General features: G+C 44.0%; 2 protein-coding genes across 6 annotated transcripts in view; one reads left to right on the top strand and one right to left on the bottom strand.

Moving 5' to 3' along the window:
• Positions 1-548: 548 nt before the first annotated feature.
• On the bottom strand, positions 549-5,401 carry ATG12 (autophagy related 12). 2 transcript variants are annotated; one of them, XM_043514294.1, is made up of 5 exons: positions 5,166-5,359; positions 4,638-4,774; positions 2,518-2,580; positions 2,169-2,231; positions 549-1,465 (listed from the first exon to the last, which is right to left on the bottom strand). In XM_043514294.1, the coding sequence occupies exons 1-4, from the start codon at positions 5,332-5,334 to the stop codon at positions 2,172-2,174; spliced, it is 429 nt and encodes a 142-aa protein (XP_043370229.1). In that variant the 5' UTR covers positions 5,335-5,359; the 3' UTR covers positions 549-1,465; positions 2,169-2,171. The 2 variants fall into 2 exon arrangements, with proteins under 2 accessions (XP_043370229.1, XP_038258322.1); XM_038402394.2 differs by having other exon boundaries at positions 549-2,231; positions 5,166-5,401.
• Positions 5,402-5,459: 58 nt separating this feature from the next.
• The window catches only part of AP3S1 (adaptor related protein complex 3 subunit sigma 1), a 46,024-nt gene continuing 34,037 nt past the window's right edge, over positions 5,460-17,446 (top strand). The window contains exon 1 of one of the 4 annotated variants that reach the window (XM_038403514.2): positions 5,460-5,702. In XM_038403514.2, the coding sequence (XP_038259442.1) occupies positions 5,634-5,702 (69 nt within the window). In that variant the 5' untranslated portion in view covers positions 5,460-5,633. Of the gene's footprint in view, positions 5,703-5,756; positions 6,062-17,446 lie in introns of those variants that run through there. The other 3 variants (XM_038403515.2, XM_043514292.1, XM_043514293.1) reach the window with 3 other exon arrangements.

Consider the following 17,446-nt stretch of genomic DNA (forward strand, 5'->3'; position numbering starts at 1 on the left):
GATAACGCAGCAAGACGAACAATCTTGCAGTGGAAGGATAAGATGACTTACATCTCTTCTACCTCTCATTTCTATTCTTTCCTTTTCTGTTTCTTGCATCATTCCAAATGGCCATATGCACCAGTAGTTTGATTAATTAAGACAACTAAGATTTACAGTCTCCGTTTAAAACTAATTAAAGAGAGAGAGCCAGAATGTGGTTTCTCTCTTAGCCAAACAGATTGCCACAAGCTTTTTCGCTTTCCTCTGTAGCATGGGTGACTTGAGGGAGGCTTCTCTGCTCCTTGAAGTATTTGAACTATGATTTAAGGACTTCAATAGCTCAGACATAGGTGAGGTTTTTTGTAGGAGTGGGTGGGTGAGATTCTGTGCCCTGCGCTGTATAGGAGGTTGGACTAGATGATCAGAATGGTCCCTTCTGACCTTAGTATCTATGAATCTTCATGTATCCTCTAGTGGCTGTTGAAGGTTACAACCCAATAGTTGGCTCTGAAAGAATAACGGGTATTTATTTTTCTGGTTTTGAATTTTAATCAAAGGGGTATTCGTTTAACTGTTCTAGAATGCTTTTGTATTTATTGGAAGACACCATTCCATAAATAAGGAGTTATAACCTTGGGTATTATATCAGTTTTCTAAAAATGTAGTAATTATCACTAAAAATTCATTTGGAAACAGATTTAGAACACACTTATTCATAAACCTTCAGAATTCTGATCTAAACAGACAGACACTTAATCAACACATGTGCATAAATTAGAATTGGTTACAACTTGATTAGCTGAAATCAAAGAATTTTGATTTAGCTTTCAACATGAAAAAAAATAGCAAGTTTATTAAAACATCCTAAATAGAACAAAAATTATGCATGCAGAGGATGTAGTTACACTTTTGGGTAGCATATATTAGCAAACAGCCAAATTTACAATCACATATTAATAGATCAGCAGGCTGCAGATAATTCTTTAGTATTCCTTCATGTTAATAACAGGGGAAGTTATTTGGTAGAGGAACCTGATTAAGCCTTTGCCCATACTTAAACAGAGCTGTTTGGCAAACCTCCTTTCCCACACAGGGCAGATGTCAGTGCATGGGTGGGATGGAGACTCAGTATCCTTCTTCGCATTATTGTGGTAGTAAGTCCTCTTCAGGAGAGCCACTTCCTGTGATTACTTTGTGACAGTTGTCAAAATGTCCCAAAGTGGTGTTCCATTTCTTTTGATGGAACAGTGACGATACAGCAGATGAAGCAGGGGACCAGGAACACAAGTGGAAGTAGGCTTACAGTAGGCTTTAGTCATCCAACATCTATTTCCATGGAACTGAAAGAGTCAATAGCTGGGTCACTCTTTCTGCTGTTGCTGGTGGGCTAGAGCTGCCAGGGACATTTTTCCAAGCATATTATAGCTTTTGTGAAAATATGAAACAATTAAGAAAAAGCTGAGAAGCAAGTGTCCTGCTATTGCTAAAGAAAAAAGTTAGACATTTTATTAAAAAAAAATAGTTCAAGAAATGCAGTTGTATCATATATTCACATAGCTTAAGGTGTGAGAGACTATATGGTATGATAATACATCTTTTACCTTGTGTGCAACTGTTTATATAGATTACTTATGAGACAAATACTATAAAATACTTGCCTGAAGTGAGGCGTAAGAGAGACACTACACATTCAAAGTAAAGACTTCACAACACATAAGAGGAAACTGCACATAATAGAGATGAACATTATGTCAGAAGTAAACTAAATCCCTGTGCACATGTGCAATAAATATCCTAATAAAGGGAAGCTAAATCCTCAATACAGCATTCAAAGCAATGGAGAGTTATGCAGTTCACAAGGCATGTAATAATGTCCTTTCATATGTGGCAACCAAGGAGCTCTGCAGCAGAAAAGATGGCTCTATTCTGCAGAAGGAGCATGCAAAATTATTTCCATACCACAAATGACACAAGGAAGAAAGAATTACGTGGCTGAAAAGCCTATGTAGCTCTTCTTTTATGCAAGTCATCTGCATCATTTTGTACACAAATACACAGAATAAAATAAATTTATAGGCAGTAATGTACAATTCTCTTCAGCATGTCCATGGGCCTGGTTTCTGAAGATTATCAGAGCCCTTTTCTTTTCTGAAGGCCAGCAGTCCTATGCATCAATGGCTGCTTACCATTCATCCCCACGCTTGAGATTTGCAGTAATGCAGTACAAGTTTGCCATCACTTCCAAAACACTACAGGGGAAAGAAAAGGGAGTGGAGAAAGAAAAGCAACAAGGGGTTAGATTACCAATGAAGCAGTCCATTCGTGAATTAAACTATTATTATTGGACAAATGCATCATGAAACAGTGTCACCTGTTAATATATTCATGTGATGTTATCCATGATGTTACACAAATTTATGATGTCACCACTTTGGGCATGGCAGGCATATAGCAGATTTAAAAAGGCAGACAAGGGTACAGACAGTTTCTACTAAACAAATATTAAGAAAGAATAACACTCAAAACTAAAGTCACCTCATAGAGTGTCCCAACTTCCTGGTCTGGAGAAGGAGCAAAGGATTGATTCACATATATAAACTGTGAAGGAAGAAAACAGAAAGTGAAAAAATCTGCCTGGGGAGTTATCTTCCTACCTATGAGGAGCACTTTTTCAAACCTGTGCCCCTGTCAGGGATGGGGTGAAGGCTACCTTCTGTTCACTGTATTTACCTCTCTTTACACCTTGAAAATTCTGCATCAGAGCCACCATTATTTAGGGGGAGAGGTACTGCATAGAACCTAGCAACTCTGTTCTTTAACTGGCCAACAGGGTCTTTGCTGGAACAATGTGAAACACCCCCACTTTCCCAGAGTCTGAGCATGCTACCCATTTGTACTAGGACCTGCAATCAAGCACTTGTCTTGCACGCTGCCATCAAGCCAATGGTCTGGTCCTCGCTCTTTTGCATTGAATATCCAACACCAAGACCTCCTGTCTAGTGCAAAATTTCTGGCATCAAACATACCCATGGAAACTTATCTAGGGGTGAAAGTAAAAGTCTTACTGGTAATTTCAGGGCCTTGGGTGGAAGGGGTGGGGCTGGGGATCAGCCTCCCCCAGCCAGCCCTTCTGCACTGCCCAGCCCTCATTGCCCAGGGCTCCGGAGGCGATTTAAAAGACCCAGGGCTCCAGCTGCTGCTGTGGTAGCGGCAGCCAGGAGCCCCAGGCCCTTTTAAATCATCGGGCCCTGGGGCAGCTGCCCCTTTTGCCACCCTCTCTAGCGAAGACCTACTAAACCAACAGCAGAGCGCTCTCCAGTTGACTTCCTTACTCCACCTCTCTGAGAAGAGTAAGGCAAGTTGACGGGAGAGCATCTCCCATTGACGCAGCGTAGTGAAGACACTGCAGTAAGTCGACCTAAGCTACGTCGACTCCATTTACATGATTCATGTAGCTGGAGTAGTGTAACTTATGTCGATTTACCTCGCTTGTGTAGACAAGACCTAAGTGCTGAAAACTTCTAAGTTTATTAAAAGAAAACCAGGAACTGGCCTCCAGGGGAACAGGAGTCTGAGACTGGTGGTCAGACAACAGATGTATGTATCTATATTATTATTATTATTATTAATCATTTGCATTACCATAGTGCCAAGGAGTCCTAGGACCTTGGTGTGCTAGCCACTATACAATTGCATAAGGAAAATGCAATAGCTTTTATTTAATATAAGGGTTTTGAGATTTTTTCCTGTATGCACTACAATGATTTGTATTTTCCTTATGTTTTATTAGATATGTATTTCACTTCCTTCACTTATTTAGACAGCTGAGTTTGTGCTTAGCCTAGATAGGCTAACCTCACCTTAGGGCAGTGGTCCCCAACCTTTCCGTGGGAATAGCATATTCCTATTCCCAGAAGACTGTGGCGGGTGCCAGACACCCCACTGCCGAAATGCCGCTGAGAAACGGCAACGCTTCTCAGAAGCATTTCAGTGGGCGGTTCTCTGGTGGCCGCACTTTGGCAGCGTGGTGTCCTGCGGGCACACGCAACTGCCCCAGCGGGTGCCATTGCACCCGCAGGCACTATGTTGGGGACCCTTGTCCTAGGGTGACCAGACAGCAAGTGTGAAAAATCGGGACGCAGGTGGGGGGAGGGTAATAGGTGCCTATTTAAGACAAAGCCCCAAATATCAGGACTTTCCCTATAAAATCAGGGCATCTGGTCACCCTCCTTCACCCCAATATAGACCCATCTATGTCAATGGAAAAACGCTTCTGGTGAGGTCGCTAACTTTGTTTTTGGAGCTGATGTTCCTACGCTGATGGAAAAACTCCTTCTCTAGTGCAGGCTGCAGCTGCATTCTGGGGTGATGCTAACATAGCTTTGCAACAGTCTGGGCTCCATAGTCAGGAAGTACCACAAGCCCCTTTTGTTCTCAGGTTCCCCGTGGAGCGTTACCTTGTCACCATACAAAGCAACTTAGACAATTAAGAAGCAGGCAACATGATGCCATCCCTGACAGCAGCCTTGCCAGCTCCACACGCCCCGCACTTCAACACCCTTTTATTACCTGGCAAGTCTCCAGGACGCCAAGCAGCCCCAGTACCCCACCGCATCTTTCCCCGGCTCAGAGACTAAACAAGGCAAGGCACGTACCAGCTGCTCCGAGGCCACCAGCTTGAGGAACTTTTTGATGAAGTCAATGAGCCCCTGGATGGTGCGGGTCCTCTCCACGGCCCACTTCTTGTTCTTCATGATCGGCGTGTCCCCCACAGCCTTCAGCAGGACGTCAACTAGGGCGAAAGCAGAGACTGAGCGACAGAAACCAGCCCCCGCGCACCTGCTGCAGAGGCAGGAGCCCCGCCCCAAGGCACAGGCAGCCCGCCTCACCGACAGGCCCGGCCCCGCCCCGTCCCGTCCCCCGCCGGGACAGCTATTGGCCGCTGTCCTGCTGGCCCCCCCGCGGACGGGAGACACCAACGCGCCTGTACGACGGGCCTGGAGCATTTCCTCCTCTTCTCTCCCGCCCCCCCCACCCGATCGTATCCTCTGCCTTTTCCTAATTGGTTAAACTAGCTGACGTAGGAGGCTCATTCTTTCCCCCGATTGGCCAATGCACCTAGCAATCAGAGCGAACGCAGAATCTCGCCCCGCCCCCAGGGCAATAATTCCTTTTCCTCTTACTTTTCTTCTTGGTGTCCTCGGCGGGTTCTTCGGTCACTGGGGAGCCGGCTGAAGGGGGAGCCGGCTCGGCAACCCCCACCGCAGTTCCTCCATTCGGGGGCTCTTCTTCACACTCGCCTCGGCCACCATCCTGAGGAGAGAGCAGTAACCGCTTCTCCACTTCCGCCATATTGCTTACATGCAAGTAAGGGCGGATGTGACGTGCCCCATATTAACTCCTGGCAGTGGCCACTGAGATCACGTGACCGAAGGGCACCATTCCGGGCGAATGTTGACAATCGCAATGAGTCGCCCTGCCTTGTCAGGTGACTTCGTGTCACGTGGGTAGCGGGGGCTGTTCTGTTTCCGCTCTGGGCACGAGTTGGGGGGGGGGGGAGTTGCTGCTGCTGCTGCTGCTAGTGTGAAGTGGGAGGGGCAGAGCTCGCAGTGACTCGGCCGGCTGGAGCGGCCTCCTCCCGCCGCTTCACCATGATCAAAGCGATCCTCATCTTCAACAACCACGGCAAACCCCGGCTCTCCAAGTTCTACCAGCGCTATGTACGCGGCCGGCCGGGCGGGGGGCGGGGGGTGTCTCTCTCTGAGATTGTCCCGCACTAGGAGAGTGGCCAGTCCTGGGCCTCAGGAGGCTGTTGAGAGGCGGGGTGGGGATGGGGCAGTAGCGAGGAGTGGGAAGGGCCGGGCAGTGGGTCTGTGCCTTGGGCTGCCTTCCCATCAGGGTGCAGCCCCTGCTCTGGGGGACGGTGCAGTTATTAGCCCGCAGGAGCGCAGCTCAGAGGTGACCTCTTGTCACTCTGCCCCCTTCCCAGCACCCGCCGGCCTGAGCCATGGGTCCAGGCGACTCTTGTGCAGGGTGGCTGATGCAGGCTCCCTGTAGGCGGGGTGGCGACTTCTCGCTGGTAGGTGGTTGGGTGTTGGAGGGTCTTGGTGTCAGCAGGCAATTGATGTGATCTGGGTCTCTTTGGGGTTGGTGGCCCATGTGTGACTTTAGGGCTTGTCTGCACTAGGAAGTCTTATTGTTTGAACTATACGAGTATAATTAAAGCAATAACCCCCTAGTATAGATGCAGTTAAACCAGTATAAAAGTGCTTCTACAAGTATGGTTTATTCTAGATCAGAAAGGGAAATAAATTATACCAGTGTTAGGTACCTTTGTACCGGTATAACTGCATCCATAGTGGGCTTAAAATGGTATCAGTATAATGATAAAAATCACAACTGTATCTGACATACCCATAAGGTAGTCCAGAGCTTAGAACTGTATCTACAATACAGTAGTTGATTATGGCACAGGTTCCAGTGCAAATTAGCCAAAATCATGCGACACCAATACTGAGGCTCCCAGTAACAGTGATTGATACTGAGTATGTGATAAGCAAAGATGATTTTCCAGTACATTGCTTAGATGCAGACCTGGAACTGAGGTAAATACTTGAATCTGACCACCTTTTAATTTTGTGTGTGTGTGGGTCTAATTCATATAGAAACTTAGTAACTCCGGATCTCTTATAATTTGGGGTAAAAGGCAATGTTCCCTCTAATTTTTTACATCCATGTGCCAAATTAATTTTATTATGTGCACCAATATGGAGGTGATGTGTGGTGGAGGTGGGGCTGAGGGGTTTGGAATGTGGGAGGATGCTGAGGTCTACGGCAGAGGGTTGGGCTTGGGGTGCAGGGGGGGCGAGGGCTCTGGCTGGAGGTGTGGGCTCTGAGGTGGGGCCAGGGATGAGGGTTTTGGGGTGCATACTGCCCCAGGGCTGTGGTGGAGAGAGAGGACTTAGAGGGAACTTAGGTAAGAGGATGTTGGACAGACAGAGGATGGACACTGATAATAGGTTTCATGTTAAGGTTTGTAGTGAAACTATGGGTTTCGAGTATTTCAGAAATTAAAACAGTAGTCTTAAATATTCATTTTAAATAGTTATATCTGTTTAATATATTTGAATCATAATTCTTTTAAAAAATTAAAATTAATTTTAAAATCATGATAGGTGATAACATGGTTTATACTGACAGGTTTCAGAGTAGCAGCCGTGTTAGTCTGTATTCGCAAAAAGAAAAGGAGTACTTGTGGCACCTAAGAGACTAACAAATTTATTTGAACATAAGCTTTCGTGAGCTACAGCATCCGATGAAGTGAGCTGTAGCTCATGAAAGCTTATGCTCAAATAAATTTGTTAGTCTCTAAGGTGCCACAAGTACTCCTTTTCTTTTTGTGGTTTATACTGTTTTCTTCTGATATGCCATACTGTCTTAAAATTAGAGATGTGATGTAGAGACATTATATATTCTTCTTTGAAATACAAGAAAATATATTCAAATCAATTACTTTTCCCAAAGTGCTTTTTTAACCTCTTATAACCTAATTGATTCATAGCTGACCAAATTTATAAAGACAGAGACCTCTGCCATCTGCTGTTCCTTTTTGCTCACCATTCCAAAATATTGCACCAGCCTGTATATGAAATAATAAGTGACCATTAATTATGTCTGTTAATAATACTGTCCAGGACTATTAAATAATTATTCTAAACCAAGTGTTTTTTTGAGAGATGATTTTACAAGAAAAAACAGAAGCTTTCAAGCTTTCCCCCCCAACTGACAATTTTGTTTGACCAGAAATAATTCATGCACTATTTCTGTCATAAACAGTTTAATTTCAAAACAAAATTTATTTTAAAGGTGAAGGAATATAGAATTCTGACTTCCAATAAAAATGATTTACAGCTTTAATTGTGGAGCTATTACTGCAGATTCATAGTAATTGTCTAAAATATTGGAAAAAAGAATTAAAATTTTAGACAATATGCTTTGGAGAGTTCTTTTACGCTCCTTTCTATATCACCATTACATGTCTCTGTAGTTACAGAGATTCTAGCGTTGAGAACATGAGAAAAAGGCTTGAGGCCTTTGGTAGAGGTCAGTCAGCAAACTTTTTTTTTGTGCACCATTACATGTCTCTGTAGTTACAGAGATGCTAGCGTTGAGAACATGAGAAAAAGGCTTGAGGCCTTTGGTAGAGGTCAGTCAGCAAACTTTTTTTTTCTGTAAACTCCTATAGTATTAAAAAAGTGATGATTCTCATACAAAGGAAAAAAATTAACGAACAGCAGCAGATGGTGAACAATGAAATCTTTGGTGAGCTTAAACTGAAAAAGGAAGATTACAAGAAGTGGAAGTTTGGACAGATGACTAGGGAGGCGTAGAAAAATATTGCTAGAGCATGTGGGGTGTTATCAGGAAGGCCAAGGCACAATTGGAGTTGCAGCTAGCAAGGGATGTGAAGGGTAACAAGAAGGGTTTCTACAGGTATGTTAGCAACAAGAAGAAGGTCAGGGAAAGTGTGGGACCATTACTGAATGGGGGAGGCAACATAGTGACAGATTATGTGGAAAAAGTTGAAGTACTCAATGCTTTTTTTTCCTCGGTCTTACAGACAAGGTCAGCTCTCAGAATGCTGCACGGGGCAACACAGTATGGGGAGGAGGTGCGCAGCCCTGAGTGGTGAAAGAATAGGTTAAGGGCTATTTAGAAAAGCTGGATGAGCACAAGTCCATGGGTCCTGATCTAATGTATCCAAGGGTGCTGAGGGAGTTGGCTGATGTGATTGCAGAGCCGTTGGCCATTATCTTTGAAAATTCGTGGCGATTGGGGTAGGTCCCGGACGATTAAAAAAGGCAAATATAGTACCCATATTTTAAAAAGGAAAGAAAGAGAACCCGGGGAACTACAGACTGGTCATCCTCATTTCAGTCCCCAGCAATATCAGGGAGCAGGTCCTCAAGGAATCCATTTTGAAGCACTTGGAGGAGAGGAAGGTGATCAGGAACAGTCAACATGGAGTCACCAAGGGCAAGTCATGCCTGACCCACCTGATTGCCTTCTATAATGAGATAACTGGCACTGTGGATATGGGGAAAGCAGTGGATGTGATGTATCTTGACTTTAGCAAAGCTTTTGATACAGTCTCCCACAGTATTCTTGCCAGCAAGTTAAAAAAGTATGGACTGGATGAACAGACTATAAGGTGGATAGAAAGCTGGCTAGAGTGTTGGGCTCAACAGTAGTGATCAACGGCTCGATGTCTAGTTTGGGCAGCCGATATCAAGTGGAGTGCCCCAGGGGTCGGTCCTGGGGCCGGTTTTGTTCAAAATCTTTATTAATGATCTGGATGATGGGATTAATTGCACCCTCAGCAAGTTTGCAGATGATACTAAGCTGGTGGGAGAGATAGATACACTGGAGGGTAGGGATAGGATCCAGAGTGATTTAGACAAATTGGAGGATTGAGCTAAAAGAAATCTGATGAGGTTTAACAAGGACAAGTGCAGAATCCTGCACTTAGGAAGGAAGAATCCCATGCACCGCTACAGGCTGGGGACTGACTGGATAAGCAGCAGAAAAGGACCTGGGTATTACAGTGGATGAGAAGCTGGATATGAGTCAGCAGTGTGCCATTGTTGCTAAGAAGGCTAATGGCATATTGGGCTGCATTAGGAGGAACATTGCCAGGAGATCGAGGGAAGTGATTATTCCCCTCTATTCGGCACTGGTGAGGCCACAGCTGGAGTACTGCATCCAGTTTTGGTCCCCCCATTGCAGGAGGGATGTGGACAAATTGGAGAGAGTCCATCAGAGGGCAATGAAAATTATTGGGGGCTCGGGCACGTGATTTATGAGGAGGGGCTGAGTGACTGGGGTTATTTAGTCTACAGAAGAGAAGAGTGAGGGGAGATTTGACAGCAGCCTTCAACTACCTGAAGGGGGGTTCCAAAGAGGATGGAGCTCATCTGTTCTCAGTGGCAGATGACCGAACAAGGAGCAATGGTCTCAAGTTGCAGTGGGGGAGGTTTAGGTTGGATATTAGGAAAAACCTTTTTCACTAGGAGGGTGGTGAAGCACTGGAATGGGTTACCTAGGGAGGTGGTGGAATCTCCATCCTTAGAGGTTTTTAAGGCCTAGCTTAACAAAGTGGTGGCTGGGATGATTTAGTGAGTGTTGGTCCTGCTTTGAGCAGGGAATTGGACTAGATGACCTCCTGAGGTCTCTTCCAACCCTAATATTCTATGATTCTATGCACATGTATTTTTTTTTTTAACCTGTGGGAAAGTGAATTTCTTACCAGCTGAAAGTGAAGTTTGTGCAAAATTCTATGTAAATATGTGCTTTGGAGTCAGGAATTACCACCGCAGGCTTGATCGGGGAATGAACAAAACAAAAGAGTTAACCCAGGATAAAACTGAAGTATAATCTTTTAAGCTGTGTGCTATATTTCCCAGCTGTGGAGTTACCATGGGATGTAGAAAAATACACAAAAACACTTGTCTTCAGCAAAATTACATGCATCTAGATATTAAAAGTAGTACCAATGGAAAGAATTTCATCTTCGATGTCTGTGGCTAGTCAGTCAAATACACAAAGGTTGCATTGTTCAAAATTATATAATTTCACAACTTTTACTGTTTAAAAATATGTTTGATCAAGGACGTACCTTTGCAGAAATGATGACTATGGCTCATTGGGTTGCACTGCCAGTGTTTAATAAATGAGTCCATTGCTGGCAGAAAACCACTCTCTCTGGGTGAGAGAATTTCATCCCCTCCCCTGGGAAAGAGAACCTGGAGAAACTATAACACAGGTCAAGAAACCCACTACCTCTTCTTAGCACTTATCAGCCAGCAAACTGATTATCTTGATTTATCATTTCAAAATTAAAATTTATGTGAAGAGTTTCGGGCTGGCTACGTCTGTAAGACTTCAATTTCATTTTTTGTGTATGTGAATTTCACTTTTTTCTTCCCAATTTTAAAGGGGGATTTCAGAAATTTCAGTAAAGGGATTTTGTTGTTTTCCTTTGTCTGTTAATTTTACAGTATTTGTTACTTGGATTGGTAGCAGAAAGGGACTTGAATATAGGAAACTCTTACTAAAATGAATCAGTTCACTTCTATTTTCTCTTTCCTATCCTAAGATTTATTTCATCACTGATTTTTTTTTTTTTATATCTCCTTTCTATCGTCCATCCCTGTTGCACCTGCAGCAGCTTCGGGAAAAGTAGGGGGATGGCTTTGTGGTTGCCCACGTTTTTCTGAGCTGCATTTGTCCAAAGAACTGAAGGACACGGGGTTGCTCACTTGACATAGACTTGTTGCTGTACTTTCTGTTAAGCAGGATTATTTTGCCTGGGGATCAGTAAAATTGTGGGAACATTTAAAAGCTTCACAATTCCAATAATCTTGCAGCAACTGTAAAACACTAATTACTTTGATCCATAGTTTAATGACAGCAGAATGTACAGTAAAACCTCAGAGTTACAAACAGCTCGGGAATGGAGGTTATTTGTAACTGAACAGAACGTTATGGTAGTTCTTTCAAAAGTTTAGAACTGAACATCAACTTAATACAGTTTTGAAACTTTACTATGCAGAAGAAAAATGATACATTCCCTTTTTTTTTAGTAGTTTACATTTAACACTACTGTACTGTATTTCCTTTTTTTTTTTGGATGTGTCTCTGCTGCTGCCTGATTGTGTATTTCCAGTTCCAAATGAGGTGTGTGGTTGACTGGTCATATCTCTTTGGGTTGTACTGTGCTTGAAACTGGGGTGAGCTGCACTGTGCAAATCCATCTTTCCTTGTCTACACTAGTGTTTTGCACCACCCATTACTGGAATTAGGACAAAAAAACCACAGTTCAGTAGAACAAAAGGTTCTGCGTCTGGGCGAAAAATTACAGATATATGAATGAAATTAAGCAATTTAAATGAAAATATTTTCTGAAGTGCAAGTCCTCTAGAGTGTTTAAAACCAGACACTTCTGAATTGTGCTAGAAAACTGCCCTTGCCTAAAGCCTTGCGAAGGTGGTGGATATATCTACATAGCAAAGAACCACCTGTGGCTGGCCTGTGCCAGGCAACTCAGGCTCGGGTTGTGAGGCTGTTTCATTGCTGTGTAGACTTCTGGTTTTGGGATGGAACCTGGATTCTGGACCCCTCCTACCCGTAGGGCTCTAGAGCCCAGACTCCAGCCTGAGCCCAGAAGTCTACCCAGCAATGAAACAGCCCGAGCCCCGTGAGCCCAAGTCAGCTGTCATGGGCCAGCTGCAGATTTTTCTTTGCTGTATACAGATACCCTGGGAGGAGGAGGAAAACTTTACATTTTGTGTAATTATGACTTTAATTGAATGGAATGTTTTGACAGAAATGTGTTCTGTATACAATTGTGAGTGATGCCTACGATTTCCCCGTTTCTTGAAATCCATAATTGAGAACTTGTAATATGGTACAATTTCAGAGGAAACTTCTAGTATTTAGTGAACCTAATTTACATTTAGCACACGAACTGACTTTATGTTGCTAACCAATAAGAAAGATATTCTTCTTAAATGAAGTAATCCAGCTTCTGTGTTTGGGAGGTGGGGGACTATCTGAAATTCAAAAAGCTCCGCTATGCTAAGAAATGTAAAAGAAAAAGAACATGAAGATTACATGTTAATTTGAAGAACAGCCTCCCTCCCCACCCACTACCAGTTGCATAATTGTATCATGTAACAATTATGGAACTTAATGGCTGTATATCATTGATTTCCCCAGCTTCACTTGAATTTAAAAGCTACCTGGTGCATTGAATAAGTACTTCATAATAGCTACTGGAAAATGCTTGTTAATTACCAATCTGACTTCCAGTGCTTGTATTTTAAGTATTTTTAAATACACACTTTTTTCCCTTCTAAAAGGCAGAATCATTTGTGTGTTCTGGTCAGTGAAAATTAGGCTTGCACTCTTAAAGGATTTTGCAGATTTAGATCTAAGTAGAACAAAACCCAGTTCTGGAGACAAACCTCTCTTGTCTCTGCTACAAGAAAAGGAGTACTTGTGGCACCTTAGAGACTAACAAATTTATTAGAGCATAAGCTTTCATGAGCTACAGCTCACTTCATCGGATGCATTTGGTGGAAAAAACAGAGGAGAGATTTATATACACACACACAGAGAACATGAAACAATGGGTTTATCATACACACTGTAAGGAGAGTGATCACTTAAGATAAGCCTCGTTTCAGAGTAGCAGCCGTGTTAGTCTGTATTCGCAAAAAGAAAAGGAGTACTTGTGGCACCTTAGAGACTAACAAATTTATTAGAGCATAAGCTTTCGTGAGCTACAGCTCACTTCATCCGATGAAGTGAGCTGTAGCTCACGAAAGCTTATGCTCTAATAAATTTGTTAGTCTCTAAGGTGCCACAAGTACTCCTTTTCTTTTTAAGATAAGCCATCACCAACAGCAGGGGGGGGAAGGAGGAAAACCTTTCATGGTGACAAGCAGGTAGGCTAATTCCAGCAGTTAACAAGAATATCAGAGGAACAGTGGGGGGTGGGGTGGGAGGGAGAAATACCATGGGGAAATAGTTTTACTTTGTGTAATGACTCATCCATTCCCAGTCTCTATTCAAGCCTAAGTTAATTGTATCCAGTTTGCAAATTAATTCCAATTCAGCAGTCTCTCGTTGGAGTCTGTTTTTGAAGCTTTTTTGTTGAAGTATAGCCACTCTTAGGTCTGTGATCGAGTGACCAGAGAGATTGAAGTGTTCTCCAACTGGTTTTTGAATGTTATAATTCTTGACGTCTGATTTGTGTCCATTCATTCTTTTACGTAGAGACTGTCCAGTTTGGCCAATGTACATGGCAGAGGGGCATTGCTGGCACATGATGGCATATATCACATTGGTAGATGCGCAGGTGAACGAGCCTCTGATAGTGTGGCTGATGTGATTAGGTCCTATGATGGTATCCCCTGAATAGATATGTGGACAGAGTTGGCAACGGGCTTTGTTGCAAGGATAGGTTCCTGGGTTAGTGGTTCTGTTGTGTGGTGTGTGGTTGCTGGTGAGTATTTGCTTCAGATTGGGGGGCTGTCTGTAAGCAAGGACTGGTCTGTCTCCCAAGATCTGAGAGAGCGATGGCTCGTCCTTCAGGATAGGTTGTAGATCCTTGATGATGCGTTGGAGAGGTTTTAGTTGGGGGCTGAAGGTGATGGCTAGTGGCGTTCTGTTGTTTTCTTTGTTGGGCCTGTCCTGTAGTAGGTGACTTCTGGGTACTCTTCTGGCTCTGTCAATCTGTTTCTTCACTTCAGCAGGTGGGTACTGTAGTTGTAGGAATGCATGATAGAGATCTTGTAGGTGTTTGTCTCTGTCTGAGGGGTTGGAGCAAATGCGGTTATATCGCAGCGCTTGGCTGTAGACAATGGATCGAGTGGTATGATCTGGATGAAAGCTAGAGGCATGTAGGTAGGAATAGCGGTCAGTAGGTTTCCGATATAGGGTGGTGTTTATGTGACCATCGCTTATTAGCACCGTAGTGTCCAGGAAGTGGATCTCTTGTGTGGACTGGTCCAGGCTGAGGTTGATGGTGGGATGGAAATTGTTGAAATCATGGTGGAATTCCTCAAGAGCTTCTTTTCCATGGGTCCAGATGATGAAGATGTCATCAATGTAGCGCAAGTAGAGTAGGGGCATTAGGGGACGAGAGCTGAGGAAGCGTTGTTCTAAGTCAGCCATAAAAATGTTGGCATACTGTGGGGCCATGCAGGTACCCATCGCAGTGCCGCTGATTTGAAGGTATACATTGTCACCAAATGTGAAATAGTTATGGGTCAGGACAAAGTCACAAAGTTCAGCCACCAGGTTAGCCATGACAGTATCGGGGATACTGTTCCTGACGGCTTGTAGTCCATCTTTGTGTGGAATGTTGGTGTAGAGGGCTTCTACATCCATAGTGGCTAGGATGGTGTTTTTAGGAAGATCACCAATGGACTGTAGTTTCCTCAGGAAATCGGTGGTGTCTCGAAGATAGCTGGGAGTGCTGGTAACGAAGGGCCTGAGGAGGGAGTCTACATAGCCAGACAATCCTGCTGTCAGGGTGCCAATGCCTGAGATGATGGGGCGTCCAGGATTTCCAGGTTTATGGATCTTGGGTAGCAGATAGAATACCCCAGGTCGGGGCTCCAGGGGTGTGTCTGTGCGGATTTGTTCTTGTGCTTTTTCAGGGAGTTTCTTGAGCAAATGCTGTAGTTTCTTTTGGTAACTCTCAGTGGGATCAGAGGGTAATGGCTTGTAGAAAGTGGTGTTGGAGAGCTGCCTAGTAGCCTCTTGTTCATACTCCGACCTGTTCATGATGACGACAGCACCTCCTTTGTCAGCCTTTTTGATTATGATGTCAGAGTTGTTTCTGAGGCTGTGGATGGCACTGTGTTCTGCATGGCTGAGGTTATGGGGTAAGCGATGCTGCTTTTCCACAATTTCAGCTCGTGCACGTCGGCGGAAGCAGTCTATGTAGAAATCCAGGCTACTGTTTCGACCTTCAGGAGGAGTCCACCCAGAATCCTTCTTTTTGTAGTGTTGGCAGGAAGGTCTCTGTGGGTTAATATGTTGGTCAGAGGTGTGTTGGAAATATTCCTTGAGTCTGAGACGTCGAAAATAGGATTCTAGGTCACCACAGAACTGTATCATGTTCGTGGGGGTGGAGGGGCAAAAGGAGAGGCCCCGAGATAGGACAGATTCTTCCGCTGGGCTAAGAGTATAGTTGGATAGATTAACAATATTGCTGGGTGGGTTACGGGAACCATTGTTGTGGCCCCTTGTGGCATATAGTAGTTTAGATAGCTTAGTGTCCTTTTTCTTTTGTAGAGAATCAAAGTGTGTTTTCAAAGTGGTTCCGCAGTTTCCTTGAGAGTGTGTGGCACAAGCTGTCAGCATAGTCTGTCCTATCTCGGGGCCTCTCCTTTTGCCCCTCCACCCCCACGAACATGATACAGTTCTACAAGATCTCTATCATGCATTCCTACAACTACAATACCCACCTGCTGAAGTGAAGAAACAGATTGACAGAGCCAGAAGAGTACCCAGAAGTCACCCACTACAGGACAGGCCCAACAAAGAAAACAACAGAACGCCACTAGCCATCACCTTCAGCCCCCAACTAAAACCTCTCCAACGCATCATCAAGGATCTACAACCTATCCTGAAGGACGAGCCATCGCTCTCTCAGATCTTGGGAGACAGACCAGTCCTTGCTTACAGACAGCCCCCCAATCTGAAGCAAATACTCACCAGCAACCACACACCACACAACAGAACCACTAACCCAGGAACCTATCCTTGCAACAAAGCCCGTTGCCAACTCTGTCCACATATCTATTCAGGGGACACCATCATAGGACCTAATCACATCAGCCACACTATCAGAGGCTCGTTCACCTGCGCATCTACCAATGTGATATATGCCATCATGTGCCAGCAATGCCCCTCTGCCATGTACATTGGCCAAACTGGACAGTCTCTACGTAAAAGAATGAATGGACACAAATCAGACGTCAAGAATTATAACATTCAAAAACCAGTTGGAGAACACTTCAATCTCTCTGGTCACTCGATCACAGACCTAAGAGTGGCTATACTTCAACAAAAAAGCTTCAAAAACAGACTCCAACGAGAGACTGCTGAATTGGAATTAATTTGCAAACTGGATACAATTAACTTAGGCTTGAATAGAGACTGGGAATGGATGAGTCATTACACAAAGTAAAACTATTTCCCCATGGTATTTCTCCCCCCCACCCCTCCCCCCACTGTTCCTCAGATATTCTTGTTAACTGCTGGAATTAGCCTACCTTGCTTGTCACCATGAAAGGTTTTCCTCCTTCCCCCCTCCCCCCGCTGCTGGTGATGGCGTATCCTAAGTGATCACTCTCCTTACAGTGTGTATGATAAACCCATTGTTTCATGTTCTCTGTGTGTGTGTATATAAATCTCTCCTCTGTTTTTTCCACCAAATGCATCCGATGAAGTGAGCTGTAGCTCACGAAAGCTTATGCTCTAATAAATTTGTTAGTCTCTAAGGTGCCACAAGTACTCCTTTTCTTTTTGCGAATACAGACTAACACGGCTGCTACTCTGAAACCTGTCTCTGCTACGTATCTGATGCACTGCACTGAGCATAATGTGTCATCTTTTGTCAAGCTTATAAAATAAGACACTCATAGATTCCAAGGCAGAAGGGACCAGGTGTTCATCTAGTCTGACTTCCTGTATACATAGGCCATAGAACTTCCCCAAAATGCTTCCTACAGCAGATTATTTAGAAAACCATCCAATCTTGATTAAAAATTGTCAGTGATGGAGAGTCCATGACTCTTGGTAAATTGTTCTCATGGTTAATTGCTCTCACCATTAAAAATCTATGCCGTTTCCAGTTTGAATTTGTCTCCTTCAACTTCCAGCCATT

This window comes from Dermochelys coriacea, chromosome 5, assembly GCF_009764565.3.
Source record: "Dermochelys coriacea isolate rDerCor1 chromosome 5, rDerCor1.pri.v4, whole genome shotgun sequence".
Classification (NCBI taxonomy): Eukaryota; Metazoa; Chordata; order Testudines; family Dermochelyidae; genus Dermochelys; species Dermochelys coriacea.